This window comes from Lissotriton helveticus, chromosome 1_1 (genome assembly GCF_964261635.1).
Source record: "Lissotriton helveticus chromosome 1_1, aLisHel1.1, whole genome shotgun sequence".
NCBI lineage: Eukaryota > Metazoa > Chordata > Amphibia > Caudata > Salamandridae > Lissotriton > Lissotriton helveticus.
In genome coordinates this window covers 2,091,939,634-2,091,963,862 of record NC_136057.1, presented here as the reverse complement: position 1 = coordinate 2,091,963,862, position 24,229 = coordinate 2,091,939,634, and the positions used below count along the sequence as shown (strand labels likewise).

Below are 24,229 nucleotides of genomic sequence, written 5' to 3'. Positions count from 1 at the left end.
ATATTTTTGTTTCGATACTTTTGTATGTCAATATTCTGTCTTTCAATATTTTGTCAGACATTCCCCTTGGGTGACAGCTACGTAAATCATGTATTTTCTTAACATACGCACAGGATTTTGGCAAAAAAGAGGAAAAATCCTCACTGTCTGCAATGCTGTGTCCACACATCACTCGTTTTATGACTTTTTCTGTGAATTGGGCCATCCATTTATGACACCCCAATTTCTAAAGAAGAGCTCAGACTCAAGGTTTGGAAACCTAGAAGCTTACTTTTATGTAGCTGATAGTGTCATGCAATTGTATGCTAGCTAAATGAGTTTATGATACTGCTTCTAAGTCTTCTCAAAAGCTGAAACCCATGGAAAAGACTAGGGCACAGGAGAGACAAGCATTGGAAATGCAATAGGTCTCGCAGCATTAGAGTTAGTGCATTTAGAATTGTTTATGGGTTTTTTGTTGTAAATCTTTTGCATTTTTATTTTTTGTAGCCAATGCTAAAGAATTACAAATCAAAAAAGCAATAAACATTTGTAAAAGCTTTAACTAAAAATCCTGTGAGACCTATTGCACTGTGTGAGGGTGAGGTGTTGAGGGTGAGTGAGGGTGGGGGTGAGTGAGGAGTTGAGTGTGAGTGAGGTGTTGAGGGTGAGTGAGGTGTTGAGGGTGAGTGAGAGTGAGAGTGAGTGAGGGTGAGGGTGAGGGAGGGTTATTGTGAGTTAGGGTGAGGGGTTGAGGGTGGGTGAGGGTGAGGGTGAGGTGTTGAGGGTGAGTGAGGATGAGTGAGGGTGAGTGAGGGGTTGAGGGTGAGTGAGGGTGAGTGAGGGTGAGTGAGGGTGACTGAGTGTGAGTGAGAGTGACTGAGTGTGAGTGAGTGTGAGTGAGGGTGAGTGAGTTATGAGACGCCTCACGCCTGTATCATAGTGAGGTGCAAAAGGAGACGCACGGTGCGAGAACCTTACAAATATGAAAAGCTTGCAGCATGCCAGATGCTAGGATGCGCGGGCGTGTGTGAGATACAGGTACACGCGCGAGAAGCCCTGATGTGGAGCGGGAAATGCACAATGATGAGCATAGTTCGATATACAGAACGAGGTGGCTGTGTGTGGGTGGTACTCAGAAGTGTGGTGTTTGCGATGAACACAGCACGAGAGCCCGAGGGAGATACTTGAAAACTGTGAGAAACATTTCCAAGCGAGTACACCGCACGAGGTCACAAAAGAGCAGTGCATGAGATGCTCACAACACAAGCACAACAAACTCAAGTATGTGGGAGACAAACACATGAAGCATTTTGTATGTAATGCGTGGGGCTCCTCACACACGGGAAGGTGGAGAAGGAATAGAAACACAGAAGTGTGAGGTGGGAAAAGATCGTTTAACATGGGAAACTGGTGTGAGGTGCCAACAAACGAGCCCTGTGTGTGATTTTACCACACAGGGTAACCCTGGTGTGAGAATACGAGCGTGTACAGTGCGTGTGAACCGCTCAGAGCGCGAGAGGCTCACACACACGGGTGTGAGATAGACGCCGAGTATGGGCGAGTCTGACGCTCTCGAGACGCCTGGTGTGTGCCTGTGATGCCCCTGTAAAGCGCTCTGACACCTTGGATAATATTCGCGCTATATAAAATCGCATTAAATAAAATAAATGAAAAAAATAACATGGAAGATGCTCACAAACGCAGGAATAGTGTGAGATACTCGGAAACATAAGCGTGTTGTGTGTGACTCTCAAAAACAAAGTGTGTGAGGTGAACACCGGTACCATGCCTGTACGAGATTCAGGGTGCGTGAGATATACTCAAACACGTGGCGCCCGGTGCGTGAAATGTGTAGAGCTGCGACAAGCATTGTGTAGAGCTGCGACAAGCATAGTGCGTGCGACGCTCACAGGCAGGAGAACCGAGCTGCCCAGCCCACCCCCTCCCCCAGGTAGAGACTGAGGCCGGAGTCGTACACAGAAGCCGAATGCACGTGCGACACAACTGCAAAGACCACGAACAGTACTAGGGTCTTATGGAGAAATAACCCCCTGGGGACTGTAACTGGTAGTCAGACCGTGGGAGTTGCACCGATTTTATGGTATACGCCAAAATAATGCAGTTTAATAGGGCATTCTCGAAATCATGTACTCCTCCTGCCTAGACGTGTAGCCATATGCGATAGTTCTTGTATTGAAGGTGCAAAATGCGTTGTACGAGGCAAATAGAAAAGAATAAAAACAATAAGGTTCGGAGGTGGTAATACACGTTTAATCTCATTTCCATACAACACAAGGGCTTCTGTATAAATATGCTCAGATTCAAAAAAACATTTGTGTACGCGAAATGAGTGTCATTTCTCCCACCGAAGCCTAACAAATACTGCAGGAATAAAATATATCAAGCGTGTACAAACAGAGGAATCCGGGGTGAGGCGTTCAGGCTGGCTACTTGCATATCTCGTTCGAAGCAACAAAAGACTTGCGCTTCGTGTTGCCGCCACCCGTGGTGACTGGAAAACCATTTTAAGTGAGCGAGAAGGAAGGCGAAAGATAATGGCCGATGCACAGGCTTCAAAGCGTGAGGCGGCTTTCTCTGCAGTGCTGACTCAGGGGAGGGGGCGGAGCGGGGCAGAGCGGCATGTGGGTGTGAAGAAGCCGGGCCTTTGAAGTGAAGCTAAGCTTCACTTCAAAGGTGTCGGAGGAATGCGGGCGGCTGTGCACGCGCTTTTAAGCTCAATGCACATGCGCATTGAGCTTAAAAGTCACGGGCACTGCAAGGAATCGCCACGATTCCTTGCAAGTTAGATAAAGAGTCGATGAGCCCCTATAGTCTCGCTTGCTCGATGCGCATGCGCATCGACAGGCGAGACCTAAAAAACAATAGGAGACCTATGTACATATCACCATGCACAACTATTGTACGCAGTTTGTGTTTCAGCTTCTGCAAATTTACGGTACCCCACACTTACACACTACAGGAAATTTCTCATTTATAGGTTTCATGAAGGTGATATTTTTTGCAATATGTTTAACGTCTAGTAAGGAGGCAAACATCTGTGTGTTTTAGATCAATTTTAGAACATTCTTAACAAGTTTCCTGATTTTCAATCAGGCATTACTAGGATTCAGAGTACAGAATGATGGTCCTACACAGCCAAAAAGAGACAAAAACAGATATTCTTTAATAAATGAATTATCAGCAAAAGGAAAGTGTGCTCCACATTTGAACGTATGTATTTGAACATAGATTACATTCTGGAAGGAAAGTGACCCATTTTAAAGTGTCCTCTTCATATTCCATTATTCTGCTGACCTTCCTTTTGGTGCTGCATCAGGTCCTGTACCCCAAGCTCCAGTGCCACTGCAAAATAATTCTACCAATCCTGATTCTTTGTAGAATAGGTCAAATTATTTTCACACGTTAATGACTTGTGAACTGAAATGAAACAATGACTCCTGGACCTCTTTTTGAATGCATTGTTTATTTGGAAATAATATATTTAGATGGAATTCAACATTTTATAGTTGGAATGGCAAATCATGGTTGATTGAAATTAAGAATCATTTAAATTGGCATGCTGTTGAAAGATTGATGCGGAAATCTTATCCTCTGAGTGGTTGTTCTGTGGAGTGCTTTGTATTTCTCCATATCAGCATCATGTTGCGCCACTAACATCTTCAATGCTTGCCTTCTCCAGACTATCAGCAGGGTTCAGAGTGGAATCTGTACAAAAAGAGCGAGCTTTGTAAACATGGAACAGACAGGTTGATGTTGCAGCCCTTACAGTGTTTAAGTAAGAGGCCTAAAGAAATACAGATACCTTTATTGTTAATGGCGGCACATATATGAGTATATGTTGTTTTTTTAGCAGTAAACTCACAAATTATTGGTAGAATGTGCTAAAAGAGGGTGTCATTACATATTATCTCATAATTTGGGGACTAAATAACACATTCAATTCCACAGGGTGCAATTTTTGCCGGATGCAATATTATCTTCCCTTGCAACATTCTCCTGCTACAAGCTGCAAAATCAATACAACATAGTTTTTTCATCACGGAATGTACACTAGATTTTACTTTGCAAAATTTGAGTGTGGGGGGAAAGTGTTGTATTACTAGAAAAGTTATCTTGTAAATGTGGTATTACAAGAGAAGTTGTTATCTTTCTTTGGGCGTAGGCGGCTATTTTTGGAAATTCGTTTTAAAAACAATTTAAGCCAAATCATAATAAAACACTTTGAAGTCAATAAAGGCTACGTTTGCATGATTATATCTTCTAATAGCACAATTTGTTTAGGAGTATAAATCAAAGAAGACCAGAATTTTAATTGCATTCCCACTCTCCTGTCCACTCAATTGCAGGGTAGGTGAATTGCAAGCAGAAAAATATGTAAGTTCCTGGGTCCATTGGAATTGTCCAGAGGGTATAATTCCATTTATCCATCATACAGCATATCAGCCATACTTGGGTAGTCCTCTTCACTTGACCCATATATGGGACTTCGTTTTAGTGAATCGACCTTAAAACCCTCTGCCTTGGGGAACATATCACCTCTCTAGGATCCCCTGGGCCTAACTAATAAAACGTCACTAAGAAGGGACTCAAGCCCAAAGATGTAGACAATCTTCTAGGATCACTTCCTTCTCTGAGCTGTGGCATTATCGGTTCTTTGTCTCACTGGGTGTGATCGATTTCTATATGGATGATAAATGGGCACGGACAAGGGCATTTAAAGTGATGTTATAAAGTTCAGAGGAAAAGCCCAAGGTGGTACAAATCATAGGGCAAGATATTTTATTTACTTTTATTTTAGTTTCAGTTTGCAATCAGTAATTTTGAGTGCAGTAAGTACTTTTCTGAACGGATCTATGTATCATTAGTTTTGGTTGGAAAATTCAGACTGAGAGGGGGTCACAATTCAACCTCATTAATAATCATCAGGTAGGTCGCAAATTGCAACTCATTCCAGTTAGGCCATCTCTAGGATGGTGGCCTGCCGGGGTCAGCACATCACCATGTCTGTGATTGCTTTTCAATAAAATATATGTATTTTTTTTATACAGCTGTTTTCCTTAAGGAAAATGGGGATGCATTTAAAAAGATTAATGTAATTGTGTTTGATTTTTTTAATTTACAAACGGGTAGAGGTCCGAATGTGCTCACTTTGTTTTTGCGAATGGTTACCACATCAATGTGGGGGTTTGTAAAATGTCAATGTTTTCAATCTGGTATTGGATGGGATGCCTTCAATACAGTCCTTCCAGATACTGAATTGGTATCCATTCGGAATCCCATGTTGCAAATGTTGAAGTTGTAGCATTACCATCCAATTGTTTCGAAATCTGAGATTTTTGAAACCACATTTATGGGCCCATTAGGATGGCGGGGGGACTTTGTCCGCCCGCCATCCCGATGTAAAACTGGACCGCCCGTCATAAGGGCGGCAGTCCCATGGGGGCCATTAGGATGCGCCCGCCACACTGGCGGGCACATCCCGCATTTTTAACATTGCGGCAGGCGGTGCTGAAAGCACCGCCTGCCGCAATGCTAAAAATGCACATTGTGCACTTCAATACACAACGTGAGAGGCATCGTGCGGTGCCTGTCACGTTGTACAGTGAAGTGCAGGGGGTACCACAGGTACCCCCTGCACTTCACAAGACACTTCACAAGACATTCCCGCATGCCTTTCTGTGGCGGTGTTGCCGCCACGGAAAAGCATGTCCCCACCTTCACCCTAATATGGATGGCAGTGTCTAACAGACACCGTCACCATATAAAACCCTTTTACGCCCGGTCAACTCCTTGACCGGGCGGAAAAGCGGCAGACGGCGCGGTCCCCCTGCCATAGTAATATTGCGGGGGAAATGGGTGGCAGTTGGGTAAGGATGTCGGGGGGATCATCTCCGCCCGCATGGCGGTCTCGATCCGCCCGACATCCTAATGTGGCCCTTAGTGTCATAATATAACCCTTTAGCAAACAGAAGATGTAGGCAATTATGTATCTGTGTGTGTAAGTGTGTTTATGTGTATATGAAGTAATTTTTGTGCATGGTGTGTGTGTGTGTGTGTGTAGGCGTTTGCAACAACTTCCTTTCTCTGGAAGCACAACCTTGCTCCTCCTTGACAGTATTACTCAACATTATATTAAAAATATGCAAGGATTTAATCTACAAGATAAATTGCTATAATGTTAAAAGCAACCATTAAACAGATCATGTTAACAATTTGATATTCTGTATACTACTTGGAAATGGAGACAAAATGAAATGTGCTAACATAGCAAGGTAAAATATTCAATAGTGACTTGGAAGACACCAGGAAATAAATGTGTTCCAACTACATTTGAGAGGAGATGTGTTATTGGAGAGATGGGTCCCTCTGCCGTTCTCTATGGTAGACTTTGTACAATAAAATTATGGCCACTCTGCTAGAGTTATTGCACTCCTCCAATGAACCGGTTTTGTCAACTCACCGGTTCTGAACCTTTTATCACTGCCGAACAGAACATGATTCTTCTGTAAGCCAAGATTGAACAAAACGCTCCTCATCTTTAGCAACAAATCCATCTGGCATCTGATATTCCTGTTCCCGCTCATCATCGTGATGGCCACAAACTCCACACGTCTTGCCCTTCATCCACAAAGCTGGTCTAACCTTTATGATAAAGAAAGAAAGAGACCTCTGATGTAAGTCTATGGAAGCTTGTCAATATGGCCAACTATGCAGTGACTGGAATGCACCATTATACCTGACATGTGACTCCATTGTAGTGAAGCTTCTCAATGCCAAAGTCAGGTGCGAGCAGGATCAGCCCATCAGTCTCCTTTTCAATCCTCAAACGGGGTTCTGGAATCAAAAGAAGTGTATTGTGGTTGAAGTGCTTGCAATAGATCCAAGAAGAGTTAGAGATGTATCTGTTAATGAATAGCAGCTGTACATATAGTTTTAAATTGTTAAGAATGCAACGAGTCTGCTAATAAATAAGCTTAATGCATGAAGAGCCCTTCTATTCATGTGCTAGGCTCATGCAGCCTCTAGAGAATGTTGTCCAAATAATTACAGGCCTGTCATATGCCTAATCGTCACACTTTAGAAGGAGCGGTCCTAGGATGCTTGTTACCAGTCCAGGGAGGACCTAGCCTGACAGTTCCGGCTGGACTGTTCCCATTGGGCGCAGGGTCAAGACTCATTTGCATATGGCTGGGTCCAAACTGGAATGGCACGGTGAGCAAAAAACGATAGATTTAGGCCCAGATCTCTGTACTGGGGTGAATGTATGACATTGTTCTGCATTTTGTCCATCAATAGTTCTTTTTGCATTTGTCGCCCTGAGTTGGACGGGTATGCTCAGATGTGAGTCCCGTGCTCTCCATGCCACTATAATCATGCTATTCTGGCTGAAGAGGGGTGAAACCCCGAAACCGGTTCTAGGATGCTTGTTTCAAGTCCAGGGAGGAGCTGGCCTGGCAGTTTGGGCTGGACTGTCCCCATTGGGCGCAGGTTCAAGACTGATTTGCATATGGCTGAGTCCAAACTGGAATGGCATGGTGAGCAAAAAAACGATGGATTTAGGCCCGGATCTCTGTACTGGGGTGAATGTACGACATTGTTCTGCATTCTGTTCAATGATAGTTATTTTTGATATTGATGATACATCAGCAACAACTGCTAGCTTCATTTCAGAATGGAAGCAAATGAGTCATACCAACTTATCAGCTGTAACTGAGTAACTGGGTAGATCCTTGGCACTGACACTTTAATGGGTCCTTATTTCAGTTGTGATCGAATTGATAGTTTGATTATTGATGCAGCCAATAAATGTTGTCACCTACCAGAATGTGATTCATATGGCAGCTGGTTGACTTCAATGCCATTTATTGTCAGCTTCAGGGAGTCAGCAGATGGGTACATGTCAATATCACTGAAGAAGAAGAACAGATTATGTATGTTTTTATAAACATTTATATATGGTCACTGCATAAACACTAACTTGGTCAAGTGGTGGCATTTTTCAGGATTTCCCTGACATATACTTCAGACAAATCAAGAAATCCCTTTTGCCAGGTGCACGTCCACAAGAAAGAATCTTGCACCATCTGATTCGACTCCCGAGAGACATACATCTAATTTTTCATCCTGTAAGTAGGCTTTACTCACTACCCACACAACATTCTTGTTCTCTGACAAGGGGAAAGCAGCAGAATGGGTCTGCATGATGGACAAGCTTCCATCTTATAGCATTTATTTATTGTTATCTCATTACTCTTAATTTGACATCAGATGCATTTTAGGATAGGACTAGTCTTGGTCAGTAAGCAAGTGTCAGTGTTTTACTATGATTTTAATTACTGCAGAGGTCTATGCTGCTTGACACATATGCCAGATCCCTCATTTTATGAATATTTTGTCACAGTGTCAGTGTTTAAATGGCCAAATTCAGAATGGGGGTGGCTCTATTTCAAGATGGTGAACTTCAGGTGGCATACCAATCAGTCACTGACAACATTCCTGCCAAAATAGCCATTTATCACTAATCGACACATACATTTAGTGAAGTGGACAACTACTCTTAGAGTCGAAACTTGAAAACAAATCATTGCAAACAGACCAACAAAAACCATCCTGCAGGTAAAATGTAATACAGACCTTTGCTGCCCACTGAACTGAGCCCTTTAACACTATGGGCACATTCGGATGGCGAGCGGACTTTGTCCGCCCGCCATCCTCGTGGAAAACGGACCTCCCGCGACCTGAGCGGCGGTCCCGACATGCAAATTATGATTCGTCCACCACACTGGCGGGCACATCATGCATTTGTAACATTGCGGCGGGCGGTGTTTACATCAGCACACGCAGCAATGTTACAAATGCATGTAGTGTATTTGCATACACAAAGGGGCAGGCACCTCGCGGTGCCTGCCGCATTGTGTATGCAAATGCAGGGGGGGTACCACAGGTACCCCCCATGTGCAACCCCACCTCGCCTTCACCATGGGGGCCTGCAATGGCCCCCAAAGTAAAGACTGCATACTTCTCCACGGCGGCAACGCCGCCGTGTAGAAGCATCGGACCGCCCTCATCCAAATATGGTTGGCGGTGTCTACCAGACACCGCCACCATAGAAAATCAATTTTTCTGCCGGTCGACTTCGCGACCGCCGGAAATGTGGCGGACGGACGTGTGTGGTGGGTGGTCATTTTGTTGAGGATCGGGGGTGGATTGCCCCCGCTGGGCCGGCGGTAGCTACCGCCGGCCCGGCGGGGGCAATCCGCCTGCCATCCTAATAGGCCCCTAGGTTCCAAGAAACACATATTACTGGATATGAACGTTGTACAAAGTAGCTTTAGTAATCAATAAAAATTGTCTTTTAAAATGTGAACCTGCTCCAGGTAGAGACAAGCTGATCACATTGTGTCTGGTATTGCATCACCTCTCCATTAATAACCCAATACAGAGCACTCAAGTTACAGAAAGCTCAGATGAGAGCCAACAGGCTTATTTTGAATGAATTTACACAAATAATCTAATACAATCAATGCATGTACCCACACATGTTATACGACATGCGTAAGAACATGTCTATAGATTGTTATTAGGTAAACCTTCTGTCATTTCCTCCCTCACCCCATAAGACCAACATTTTATTGAATTCTGGTTATTGTTCCCAGAGGAAAAACTGACTTATTTTACTATTGGGATCCCTCGCTGTGAATACTGCAATATTAACTGTTATTGCCAAGTCCTTTAATGAGACTAGTTTTAGAAAACAAAATTCAGCTGAGTCTCAATGTCTTCTTTTCACAAACTGGATAATGAAGGCATTTAATAACCATGCTCCTTTGACTTCTAAATGAGTTTCTGCTCCATAGTACTCTCATAATTCAGCACAGGCCAAATTCAACCCCCACTGGCTGCACACAAATCGAAGGGATCATTCAATGATCATGCTAAAGAAGTGTTTAGAAACGGCCTGGCTGCATAAAACAATCTTTTTTATCAGATTTTATTTTCTGTGTAGTTAGTGAGTCTTCCAATAAATAGAAATACACCTTTAAGGAGCCCTCAGACACTTCTAAAATAATCTCTTGCATGATTCCAGCCCAAGCCTTCTGCAAGCAACTTAACTCACATTTCTGGAAAAAATATTGCCAACTTTGGCCTAGATATTGACAAAAAATTTTCCTCTGCCTCCCCAACCTAGAATTCAGTTCTGATAACTTATCTTCTTTAGGCCACATAACTAGGGAATACCCACTCTTTATAATTGCCAAAGTAAACTCAGGCACCCAATTGGAACTTTGTCCATCAATTACCCAGCACTATACCTGATCCTTATTTGTTTAATTCAATTCTCCACTTTAAGATTATTACATGAGTGAGCCCACCTTGTCCAATTTCTGGAATTCGATAATACGAACACGGAGGAGCAGGGAGGCCGAACTGAAGAATACAGGCTCACAAGTAAAGGAATGAAATTGTGGCCTCTTGTAACGGATGACGCCAAACTACTCACATCAGTCAAGCGAAAACAAGTTACCGTTCTGCGATTCTAAATTGATGAAGGAATCCGCTATCAACATATAATTGAAGGCCGCATAATAAAAGACGGTGGCTTCTCCGTGTTTATAAGCACTGACGTTCTGATTGAAGAAAAGGCTTGCTTAAATCACCAGACGAAACACATTAGTGAACAATTGTTTAATCGTCCTGAAGGTTCCAGAAATAAATCTTCTGTTTAAGATGAAAAGTCTTTACTGTCAAATGTCTTGAGGAAGGTGCAACTATTCTAAGGACACCGAAACGATGCGTCGACCTTTTTCTTTTGACTGTTTTAATTATGGTTTATGTATATTTCACGATGAAGTAAAACCTTTTTAAGGATTTTTTAATCATTAGAGTGTAACCCTGAAGGGAGGTACGAAAATAAAATTGTGCATACTGTTTTAAACATTTTTATGGTATATGTTCATTATCCTATGGTTTGATATATAGTGCCACAAATGTACAAGATGCCTCTGCCTTTGTAGAAGATTATTGACCTGAGACTCTCCTTAGACAAATCTCCCCGTTACTATCTAGTCAGCACACTGACAGTTTCTAGAAATTAAACACAGGGTCTTATTTTCCCTACTGTTTACTCCCCTCCCTGTGTAAGTTACCAGGGGAACCTTCCACAAACCTTTTGCAATTTCTGAAATTGCCAGTACCTTGAGTAGGGAATCTAGTAGCAGGGTGACAGGATCCCAAGAAGTCGACCGCTCTTGCCATTAGATCACATCCTCTTAGTCCACAGAGGCCATCAAATTGTGTAAAGAAGATACTGATGTTTGAACAGTTCAAACACAGTAATCTATGTAAATTTCATAAATCAAACAACTTGTTGACAACCATTAAGTCAATCACCTCTGTAATCTGTTTAATCATAAATATCATTAGACAATCGTGTCACAGAACAAGGAACACATTTCTATTGGTTTTGCGAGATTAACATCTAAGGGTAACATCACGGATACACACTTTTGAACATTCAGCTTGTAAGACTGAAAATACTCACTAGCTGCCAAGTTTGACGTTGATGGCCTTTTGTTCAGAAGACTCTTCCGCTTTCTTCACCATCACCAGGAAATTCAGATCAGGACTACAGTCTTGGACCAGGACATGGTAGCAGCTTCTGGGCATCGAGTAGTTAAAAGCAACATCATTGAAAGTAGTGATTGTGTCTTTGGAAACCGTGCAGAGACCTAAGAAATATTTAATAAAAGTTCAAATAATTATATTTTGGCCCCTACAATGAGAGAATTAGAAACTCTAAAACAGGACATTGATCAACGATAATGCAATGAGTACTGGAAGTGACAGGACACTTGTTAAAAGCTTGATGTTGCTGCATAGATCCCTTTCTCAGACGTAACTCCTATTTGCTGATCAGGAAATGCTAGGAGTGGAAATGACAAAAATAAGCCTATGTAGTAATCCGACCTCTGACCTCATGATGCTTAAGATCAAGGTTACCAAAGGAAAAGCAAAGTGTAGCGGTTGTTACAACTAACTGGCATCCAAGTCCCTCATTATACAAACCTAATTTTATTGGTTGTATCATGGAATAGCGCATGCCTTTACAACGCGTACACTACCACGCATGACCCACTAACACACCCCATTACCACGCATGTCATTACAATGTGCATTCATGAGCACATATTAAAAGTGCCACTACCACACATACAGTAACCACGCATACCATTGGTGCATATACTTTTACCTCAAAATTGCGTTACTGCTTTACTGTGTTGTGCCTTTACGGAGTCACATCAGCTCTCTAGGTTGCATTCATATGTCATGGCTTTGGACCAAAGGATAATGTCCTCACAAGAAGTGTCACTGGAAATGAATGACATTGGCCAACTTGTATGTGGGAGTCTATTAGGCTGGCAAATGGACACAGTGTCCCACTTGGGAAGAGTGAATCTTAAAAGTGCCTTTGCTCTTGTAGTCCAATCCTATGCTCCATTGTGCACTACCTTACACAAAATGTATATTACTCCAGGCTAAAACCAAGCAGTAAAAGAGAGTCTACACATCAGCAGTGCACTGAAATAAGGGTGTTTTTAAAAGCATTGGCTTCGACGGGTGTTCGTTTCAGATTATTAGCACTCACTTCCTGTTTGCGTGCTGACGCATCTCCCTGAACACCCACATAACTGAGGTTGCACGTTGCACCGCATGCTTGAGCAGCTCTACGTTAATTCTTGTTGGGGGAGGCAAGCATTCCAACATGCCTCTGTCTGCTTCCATGCGCATTTGTTCTTTCCTACCTTCTACTCATACCCTCTCAGCTTCTCAGCTTTGTGAGTGAAGATAACAGTGGTGCTGAGGTATTGTATCTTCTCAAGTGCAATTCGGATGGCTAATGAATGAGAACACGTTCAGAAAATCCACCTGTCAGCCAGTAAGTGGGGGGGGGGGGGTCTGTATTTCAGTGCAGTACAATGGATTGGCCTTTACCACACACATGCCTAAACCCTTACCACACATATCCCTTTATCATTTGTGCCCTGAGAACAGAACAGAATTTGTTGTAAAGGCATGCGTGGTAAAGGCACATTCATGGTAAAGGCATGCGTGCTAAAGGCATATGCATGGTAATGACTTTGTAGTAATGGCCATGTGTGGTTTTAACCTCGTTGTAATTGCTGTTTCCCAATTTTATTTATGTAATTTCAGGTAACTGAGTGCACGTTTTCTTCTTCCTGGATACTCATTTATGTTGCCATTGCAAAGTCATAGTTGCATGGATTAGACCATACCTCGTTAAAATCCTGTACTTACTGCCAATTTCAAAGCTCATGCCTAGACCATGGTATGAGAATATATTGTTGGAGTGCCTGATATTTGAGCGTTTAAAAGTTTAAAAACGAATATTTCTAAATAATTACAATAAAAGAATCAGACAGAGCACCAATTTTTATTGGGAATTGTGCTTAGTGATTTTATATTCTGTGAGCTAATAATTGTTATTAGGAATACATTTATATAATCGACAATTTGCAATATTATGTTTTAAGGATGTTTGCTTATATGTGTGGCATGTTCTGGCATGAATCAATTCCAGACAAACAGCAAGTGTGGTCTTAAAAAAATGTTACATTCGAGAGCAAAGGAATAAACGTACTCCCAGGTGTTTACCTCTTAGGTTGTCCAGCAGGTACTCAGGGGCTTCAGTGAAAATATTCCAGCTGGGGGACTGAAGGGCTGAGATCTGTGTAGGGTGAGCAGCAGGGATCGCAACTGGAAGCTGAATGGATCTGTAATAAAGTGTGAGCTGCAAAGTAATCAGAAAAAGGCATTACATATCGATGGATCCACCCTTTACATGGTTAGAAATGTGTTACTGTCAGTAGCTGTAATATTTACCTTTGGAACCTGAACAACTGCATCAATGGTTCTTGGTGAGCTTAGTGAGAGGACCACTGTTGCTTTCTTAGAGGGATTTTTCTGCAACTTTTCTGAGAAACCAGCCAAAAGTGCAGCTCCTGGGACAAACTGTGCAGCCCTGCATAATTGAAAAAACATAAATCCTTGATGTTGAATTACTCCTTTGAATGAAACATGAAAATAGGTATTTCCATAATACAGTACTCAGAGTTCTAGGGGAATTTTAACTAGCTTGCCATGCTTTTTAATGGGTGAATTTGGCTTGGTTTAGAAGCAAAAAACGAGTTGAACTTTTTGTAGGGAGTCATTTATGGTAGGTTGAGATTTTGTGGTCTGTGTATCTTCCAGTCAATCATTCAAGTGCATGCTCTGTATTATTATAGCCATTGGCATACACTTCATCAGCCCTTCAGCACGGTTCATGTCTCTGGTGCCGTCACTGGTTAGTTAGATCATTCCTGGGGTTTCCTTTAGAGTGTAGAGTGTGGCCAGGTCAGCAGAGGCTCTGGCCTCGACACTCCTAGCAGAGGACACCCCATCAGATGCAGCAATCATTATCTGCCAGGCACGGATTTCTGTGATTTCAGTGAAGGGGCTGCTGTGGAGGGTACGTTAAAGGCACTGAACATCTGATGAGTGAGCACCATGTTTGATATGCTTGCTAGGCAAGTATTTTGTTCTACAAGAACAAACTCCCAAAGTGAAAGTTTGTTCCTAAACAACAAAATAACAATACCACTGACATCTAGTGGAATTTTTCACTGAGTGTGGTCCCCTGTGCGATTTTCTATAGGAGTGACAGTCGCACCACTCTAAATAGCATGGAGCAACTGCCCACTATGGGCCTGTGGTCCCATGACTAATAGACCCCCATTCAAGGGTTTCCCTCAGAAGAGCCAACTAAGGTTCTACCAGTGGAAACCTTGCAGCCTCCCATTTCTGCAGGGCACAGGAACTTCAAGTAGAGATGCATTTATTGGTTGATGGAGGCTGCAGCATGCCGGCAGACTCTAAATGGACGTTTTTAACTGTTTGATTTCTTTTTGCCTCTCTCCCATTAGAGGAAGTACACAGTCCTGCCTGCATGCCTGTTATTGAAAAAATAGTACTATTTTGTTAATCCAAGCACCGCACATGAGACAAACACATGATGAGAATGCACTTGTTAAAATATTTTTATGATTAAGTATGTGATAATATTAAAATAGGTTAAGATGGTGCATTGATTACATGCCTTTTAATTTAGGGCTATATATGCATGTTGAAATAATGAATTAATGTTTTTTACGTTAGAAAACTACTTTTGAATATTGGTATATTAAGGGATTGGTTTGGCAGCTGAATGAGATATATGCGCCAAGAAAATGAGTGTAAAAAGACCTCTTCTCTTAACGGTTTACATCGATGTATTCATAAGTCAGGTTGCTGAAAAATGCTCATGAGAAAAAGGTCTAAATAAATTCGAATATGACCTTCAGGTAAAGCTGCAGTGCTAGTACAGGTTAGTGGAGACTAACATCAAGGACCAAATGACTAGGCATACTGTTTTATTTGCGGCGTATTTTTTGGTTGCATTTTGAACTTTGTGGCTGAAACTGATGCCAACTTTGTTGCTTTTAAGAAGATGTCTATTCCACAGTGTTGCACCAAATAACATTTTAATTCCCAGTTTGATTTTCTGTACTCCTAAGACCTACCATCCTGCTTAACACTATTCAAACTACAGGTTGCAGACTGTATATTTCAAATTGGAGTCTTTCCTTCCATCATTCAAGTGCATGTTCTGTCCTATTGTAGGCATTGGCAATCACTTCATCAGCCCTTCGGCATTGATTACGTCAGTGCCATCACTGGTGAGTTAGATCATCCCATGGGATTCCTTTAGAGTGTAGAGTTAGATCATTCCTGGGCATTGCTTTAGAGTTTAGAGTGTGGCCTGCCATCCCACCAGGTCAGCAGAGGCTCTGTCCTCCACAGTCCTAGAAGAGGACACCCCAGAGCAGATGCAGCCATCACAACCTGCCAGACACGGATTTCTGTGCTCTGCGTGAAGGCGCTGCTGAGGAGGCTTCATCAAAGGCACTGAATATCTGATGAGTGAGCACCATGTTTGATATGGCTGCTACAAGAACAAACTCCCGAAGTGGAAGTTTGTTCCACAACAACAAAATAATGCCTCAGACATGTAGTGTGTGGGCCACGATGCGATTTTCAATAAGAGTGACAGTCGCACCACCCTAAATAGCATGGAGCAACTGCCCACTATGGGCCTGTGGTCCCATGATTAATGGACCCCCATTCAAGGGTTTCCCTCAGAAGAGCCAGCTAAGGTTCTACCAGTGGAAACCTTGCAGCCTCCCATTTCTGCAGGGCACAGGAACTTCAAGTATTGCGTAGAGATGCATCTATTGGTTGATGGAGGCTGCAGCATGCCGGCAGACTCTAAATGCCGCCTAAATGTTTGTAACTGTTTCAGTTATTTGTGCCTCTCTCCCATTAGAAGAAGTACCCAATCCTGGCTGCAAGCCTGTTATTGAAAAATTCAAAAAAATTGTAGCATTTGTTCATTCCTAGCACCGCATGAGACAAGCACATATTTATTGAACTAGTGAAAATATTTTAAGTATGTTATGCAACTAAATTAAAATACGCTAAAATGTTGGATTGATTAGAAGTTAAGGATTATAGTATAGGCCTATAAATGCATGCTGAGAGAATTGAAGCATTTTTTTATGTTACAAAGCATGCCTTCTTTTGAATATTGGGATAGAAATGGAATGACTTGTCAGCGGAATGAGTTACATGCACCAGGTTATGTTAAAACTGGAAACAGGATTTTTTTGACAGAGACTGTTAAATGACCATCATTGAAAAACTACTCAAGAGAAAAAAGTCTAAATAAATTCGAAGATGACCTTCAGGTAAAACTGCAGTGCTAGTACAGGTTAGTGGAGACTAACATCAAGGAGCAAACGTCTAGGCATCTGGTTATTTGTGTCGTATGTTGGGTACATTTTGAACTTTGAGGATGAATATGATGTTAGATGTCTATTCTGAAGTACTGCAACATAAAACATTTTGAATACCCATTTTTATTTTCCGTACTCCTAAGACCTACCAACCTGCTTAACACTATTTTTTAACTACAGATTGAATTGAGACCTTCTATAGTGCTAATGTGTAAGTCACCAGGGGAAATCACCTGTTGGTGCCTACCTCAGAATATAGCATTCTTGCCTTTCATGAATATATACAATCAGTAAATTGTTACATAATGTAGAAATATTACCATTTTCCAACCGATTTCAGTTTTGATGGGATTCTTGGCCACTCCACCTTCAGTCTCAGGCCTGGTTGGCTGCCAAAGTGACCAGTTTGAGCCTTTGCAGCAATTTTGTAGTCCTGACAATTCTGACCCCATTTCAGGTGGGCCTAAACATAATGTAAGTAATGACATATATTACATTTGATGAATTATATACGGAGGAGATGTTACTTTCCCTGTGTCGTCTGCTCCCCCGGCCTCACCTGTGCTTCATGAGAGTTGACAACAACCGCATTTGCACAAGCGCGCCATCTACTGGAGGCGGCGATTTCCACTGCATAGGCCTGGATCTGGGGCTTGGAGGCGTGGTAGTCAGCGTATACGATCACCTGGTATCCTTGTTTCTTGTTGTCATTTCTCACCGCTTGAGCAGTAACTGCCAACACTGGGGGCTTGTTGTCTCCCATAAATGCAGGCTAGAGGCATGTGACAAAATTGGAAAACAGCTATTACAATGGAGACCTGAAAACTCTGAACCAGTTCTATTGTCAGTTGGGATGCACAGGCACTTTCTAAAGTGAATGGTCAGACACCTTTGCACAATTAAAAATGGGGCACTCTCCTCAGAAGAAAACCTTGCTATATGATAAGAAAAAGGGCCGTATGCAAGCATTGTTGGATTCCATGGATAGGAATTGCAATGAATTGCTCGGCCAGCTTGTGTATAACGCAACTAGTCGTACTTATGCGTATAGCAGAGCCCCGAGACCCCATAATGCCTCGGCTTCCACAGTCCATCATAGGAAACAAATTCGGTGCTTTTCAAATTGCAATTGCACAGTCTTTAGAAACTTCACCACCATCTGTGGGACTCTAAAAAGATCTCTCTTCTAAGCCTCTGCCTCTAGTGATTGCAAGCTTTCTCGACCTAGAGACAATCAAGACGCATGAAGCCTGGTGCACTTGTTGTTAGTGAATAATTCATAAACTATAGTCTCTTGTAGGGGACACTGATGTTTCATCTAGGTTATTCAAATGTATTAAAGAGAACAGTTGCACTTTCTCTGCTTTGCTGTATAAAACACATGGTAGCCTGTTTATCATTGAAAAAAAGGTTTTGTTTCCAAATGATCTTCATTAATGTTTCATAGGATACAATTTGCATCAGTGATAATCAGCAGATTTACCTTTCGACATCAGTGGGTGTTTATCGTAGAAACAAACATCCATTCTCTAGTTTATTTTAAGCAGGATACAGACTTCTTCTCCTGAGTTGCAGAGGGAATTATTGCTTGGATTCATCAAATTTTTCATATAGAACATGAAGACATCTTCTACATCAGTGTAAAAAGACTTCTCCCTGAGTTTGTTGTAGACAACACTATGCATTGTCAAGATGGTTTACAGGAAAAATAGAAAGTGATAAGTGCCTTACTTGAATGTATCACTTGAAATACACTGGGCCTTGTAATAATCATTTGTTTTCTTCTCAACGTGCTACACCAGACAAAGCGGAAGCTAAGGGAGACACCCTAAGCGCAAGTGGTAAACCCAGGCATGAGTTCCCAAATGACTGTGTGAGTGGACTGACATCACACATAGCTTGTAACAGGTCTTGGGGTGCCTGTATCCCCATCTGTATGGGACCTGGCATTGTAGCTCAGAGTGGCCTATACCTACTGGAGCAGGACCCAGTGTTATTTGCATGTGACTAGTCTCTGTCTAGACTGGCATAGCTGACAAAACTATGGACTGAAATGCAGCTAGACTAATAACCAGTGGCTGAAATTATTACAAGCATTCCACTCATGATTTTTTGCTTGTCCCTTCTGAAGCACATATGTATACTCTGAAATAAGTACAGAACATTAATGAATCATCTGGATTAAGAACAAAATATTAACGCGTTATCTAGGGCTACAAGCAGACAGCTAATCCAGTGTCCCTCTGACCCACATAAGACTACCACATCCTGTGGACTGTGCATAGAACATTAACAATGCAACATCAGGAAGCACAAAGGCCACCAGTAATGAATCATCATATGTGAACGGAGCAATTACAATGCATTATCTTTATTCCTTATGAACGGTACGGGGTTCTGTGGTTTGTTATTAAGAAAGATCAAATCTATCAATTTATTTGCTGTACAAAACACTAATTCCTAGCTCTCTTTTGTATATCGTTTTTACATTGTTTTCAATAGCATGGACTCACAGGCTATTGGAGCACAGCATAGGAGAGACCTATATAAAGTGTAATTATATATATATATATATATATATATATATATATATATATATATATATATATAGTGGAACAGAGCTAACCACAGCTATATGTACAGATTCGGTCGGCTGTAATGGCAATTCTCAATGTAGGTTCATCACCACGTACAGTAAGCAATCTTATTCCATAAGAAAAATCATTAATGCTCAGTGGCCCATTGTTCTAACTGATGGGCTTCTTAAGGGAGTCCTGCCTGTAAAACCTAGTATCACTTACCGCAAAGCATATTCTATGAGATCAGATCTGGTAAAGAACAGTCCAGAACTTTTCAATAGAAATATATGGTTCTCCACAAAGAAGGGCTTTTTTAAATGTAGCAGTTGCAGAGCATGCACGTTTGGTTCAAATACTAAATCCTACAAAAATGCTTTTTCTGATGAGTTGATTGAGATCAAAGGGAATTTTAACTGCAAAACAGACTATGCTGTGTATGTCTTGAATTGTATATGTGGTCTCCGCTATGTGGGAAGCACAAAGCTTCCAGTGCAGGCACGCATTTTACAACATTTGCGAGCAACAGTTAATTCGGACCTAACATATCCCGTTGCTAGACACGTCAAGTCTGAACATGGTAACAATTTGAATGTACTATCTTATTTTGTTATTGACAGTGTCCGCATAAACAAAAGAGGAGGTAATAGAGACAAAGCTCTGCGACAATTGGAAACTAAATACATTCTAGAACTGGACACGAAGAGCCCCCGAGGTTTGAATATGTGTGAGGACATGTACCACTATTTATGATTGAATATACAATATTAATTAAGTAAGTGTCTGTTTACAGAGATTTATGTTATAGTCCTGAGAAGTATTTTAAAGCATATAGTTGGTTTTATATTGTATATATAGTATATATAGTAGCATTTTTTATGTCTCCATTTGATCGTCGGTGATTGTGTGTTGGGGGGCGCCCAGGCCAACTGCTCTTTTTTGCACTGTTCCCCACAAGGCACGCTGCACGTCGTGTTTTACTTGAAACACACGGACCCTCCACCCAGCGGTGGGGTGATCTTTGTGACCAGAGCCGGCCACATCATATTCCAACTGCATTTGCCCCACAAATGAAGACACCCTCACAGCGTTCGTTTTCTCTTTTTATTGCAGGGTAGCAGCCGCGTGCGAGGATTCGCCCTCAAACAGTGTATGCCAACAATGCCTATGCGTTTCAGAAAAGTCTTCCTTATGCTAATTCCTAACTATATAAGGCCTGAAACCTATGTTTTTTTCAGTGAATTTTAAAGGTTTTTTTAAATGCTACTTCCTAACTATATAAGGCCTGAAACCTATGGTTTTTTCAGTGAATTTGCAAGGTTTTTTAAACGCTAATTCCTAACTATATAAGGCCTGAAACCTATGTTTTTTTCAGTGAATTTCAAAGTTTTTTTTAATGCTAATTCCTAACTATATAAGACCTGAAAGCCCACCAGGAATATCCAGTATGTGCCAGGGGGCTGCATTGCAGAGAGGTGTAATGAAGCCACGCCCCTTTTTACACCTCTCTGCAACGCAGCCCCCGTGCATGTTTGAAGAGGGGGAACTAATTCCCCTTGCATACTGGGGGCCCCTGGGGGCCAACTAGCCCAACTTGAACCTCCAGTATGCGCCAGGGGGCTGCATTGCAGAGGTGTAATGAGGCTATGTCCCTTGTTACACCTCTCTCCAACGCAGCCCCCTGGCGCGTTTGCAGAGGGGGAACTGATTCCCCTTGTTTACTGGGGGTCCCTGGGGGCCAACTAGCCCACCAGGAGCCTCCAGTATGCGCCAGGGGGCTGCATTGCAGAGAGGTGTAATGAGGCCACACCCTTTTTTACACCTCTCTGCAACGCAGCCCCGTGCATGTTTGAAGAGGGGGAACTAATTCCCCTTGCATACTGGGGGTCCCTGGGGGCCAACTAGCCCACCTGGAACCTCCAGTATGCGCCAGGGGGCTGCATTGCACAGAGGTGTAATGAGGCTATGCCTCTTTTTACACCTCTCTGCAACGCAGGCCACTGGCTCGTTTGCAGAGGGGGGACTAATTCCCCTTACATACTGGGGGTCCCTGGGTCATATCTGCCCAAACGCCGAAATTCCGAACGATTGAAAATGACTTTTCTTGAGAAACATTTGGATTTGGATTATCATGTCCTATACTTTTTTTGAAAGACTGACTTTGAGGATGCTATAAATTACTCAAGTCTGCTCGAATTGTGTGGGTAAAATTGATACCTAGTCACTTTGAATAAGAATGTACTTACGCCTCGTCTAACATTTGGAAGAAATATCTAGTTATATGACAACAGGATACCGACATAACTTGAAGGAAATAAGAACGCCCTGAAGAAGTTCTGTTGTACAGAACGAAACGCGTCAGCTGGCTGTGGTACATAAACTTAAGGAAAATAAAATCATTTGAATATACACCAAGATTCAGCGCTTCAATAAGGACTCTAAGTGATATGATTTGATTGGACTGATTGTGCAAGTGGTGCTGTGCCAAACTTTGGAATATTCTCCACTACTCTCTACTACTTACTCTCTACTACTCCACTACTCTCTAATACTCACTCTCTACTACTCATTCTCTACTACTCTACTACTCTCTCTCTACTACTCACTCCCTACTACTCACTATCTACTACTCTCTACTACTCTCTACTCTCTACTACTCACTCTTTACTACTCTCTTTCTACTACTCACTCTTTACTACTCACTATCTACTACTCTCTACTACTCACTCTCTACTTCTCACTCTCTAATACTGTCTACTACTCACTCTCTACTACTCTCTCTCTACTACTCACTCTCTACTACTCACTCTCTACTACTCACTCTCTACTACTCTCTACTACTCACTCTCTACTACTCTCTCTCTCTACTACTCTCTACTACTCACTCTACTACTCACTCTCTACTACTCTCTACTGTTCTCTCTCTCTGCTACTCACTCTCTACTACTCTCTACTACTCACTCTTTGCTACTCTCTACTACTCTCTCTCTACTGCTCTCTATTACTCACTCTACTACTTACTCTCTACTACTCTCTACTACTCACTCTCTGCTACTCTCTCTACTGCTCTCTACTACTCTCTACTACTCACTCTCTACTCTATTACTCACTCTCTTCTCTCTCCCTCTCTCTACTTCTTTCTCTACTAGTCTCTACCTCTCTACCTCTACCTCTCTACCTCTACACCTCTACCTCTCTACCTCTCTCTACACGCACATATACACATATATATATGCATATATATGCATATGCATTTATGTATGTGTATATATATATATTCATACATATATAAACATATATAATCTGCATATCTATATAAATACAAATATAAATGCATGCATACATATACATATATGCATACATATGCATGTTATTTACATGAAAGTTTTAAAAAAACTAATAAAAGCAAAGCTAAAATGCCACCTCATTACAAACAGAATGGCTTTAACTTAAACGAGGGCGAGATCGATTGCATTTTCAATGCTTGTTTACTTTGGTTCCATCAAGAAGGCCTTCAGATGTGTAACACATTTGCCATAAATTCTGAATGTTAGCACTCTAGTTGCTCATTAGATCACTGTAGTAAAGCTACTGCTCACCAGGGAAGTCTGCTGCTAATCATACTTTCTATTTCTATGGCAAAATGAACCTCCTCATTTTGTTCCTTTTTAAATTGAATGTTTTCAGACTTACCACTTCATTCCAATCAAGACGGCTTCTGGTGTGCCATAATTTTGTCATAAGTAAGACTGTTAGCGCTCTAGTTGTTCTTTAGAACACTCTGGGACATTCTGTCATTGGGCTATACTTGGGCTACATCTAGGTGATATTTGGGCTACATTTGGGCTCTTTTGTCTCTGGTGGCCATCTTGGGAGACTGCATGTCAGAATTTTTTAATGAAATAGAAGAGGATTTGGGAAGTCACTCAAAATGTGCCCTAATTTTTCTTTCTGCAGCACAAATCATACTTTCTATGGCAAAAATACCCCCTCATTTTGTTCCTTTTTAAATTAAATGTTTTAAGAGTTACCACTTTATTCCAATCAAGATGGCTTCAGGTGTGCCATACCTTTGTAATAAGTAGGACTGTTAGCGCTCTAGTTGTTTTTTAGAACACTCTAGGAGGCTGCAGTAGAACACAAAGGAATCAACTGACAGTCTCTGTCCTTGTTGGATGTACATGTTTTACTGAGAATGTCAGACTTCATTCTCACATGACTGAGAAAGATAATGTGAATTTACAGAAAATATGCTTTCAGTTTAGCTTATAGATCCCCTTCCAAACCACTGTGAGAAAAGCATGAGATAATAGTTTTCTTTCAAACATGATTCATGATATCCCAGCAGAAGGCTTTTCACATGGTAAAATCACCTTAGAACACACCACAAGTCCTAAAATGAGTATGGTACCATCAACAAATGTTTTATAATGTAACTAAAGTCCTAAAACCCTCTCTTAACTGCAATGCTTTTTAATGAGGTGCTATCATGTATATTGGTCCCAAGATGGCTGCCAACACTTCTTGGATGAAGTGCTGACAGCCAATCAGATCTCACGATGAGATGTGTGGTTAGGCTCCACCTAGATATATATGTGTTTTTGAAGTTAATTTTCATAAAAACCACTGGAGCAATTTTCACCAAATATAGCAAAGGCACTTCTGCGTTCCAGTCCCTACAATTTTGCCAAGTTTGGTGTAATTCCGTTCAGCGGTTCGGGCTGTAGCCTTGTCAGAACGTCCTATGGAAATTAACAT

The 24,229-nt window shown here is 41.8% G+C and overlaps 1 protein-coding gene across 1 annotated transcript in view; it reads right to left on the bottom strand.

Moving 5' to 3' along the window:
* Positions 1 to 3,447: 3,447 nt before the first annotated feature.
* Positions 3,448 to 24,229, bottom strand: part of LOC144756189 (vitellogenin-A2-like) — a 94,442-nt gene continuing 73,660 nt past the window's right edge. The window contains exons 26-34 of the mRNA XM_078645792.1: positions 17,455 to 17,667; positions 17,216 to 17,358; positions 13,906 to 14,044; positions 13,678 to 13,813; positions 11,546 to 11,732; positions 7,824 to 7,912; positions 6,740 to 6,837; positions 6,464 to 6,645; positions 3,448 to 3,708 (exon numbers count right to left, since the gene is read on the bottom strand). Of these exons, the coding sequence (XP_078501918.1) occupies positions 6,481 to 6,645; positions 6,740 to 6,837; positions 7,824 to 7,912; positions 11,546 to 11,732; positions 13,678 to 13,813; positions 13,906 to 14,044; positions 17,216 to 17,358; positions 17,455 to 17,667 (1,170 nt within the window). The 3' untranslated portion in view covers positions 3,448 to 3,708; positions 6,464 to 6,480. The remainder of the gene's footprint in view (positions 3,709 to 6,463; positions 6,646 to 6,739; positions 6,838 to 7,823; positions 7,913 to 11,545; positions 11,733 to 13,677; positions 13,814 to 13,905; positions 14,045 to 17,215; positions 17,359 to 17,454; positions 17,668 to 24,229) is intronic.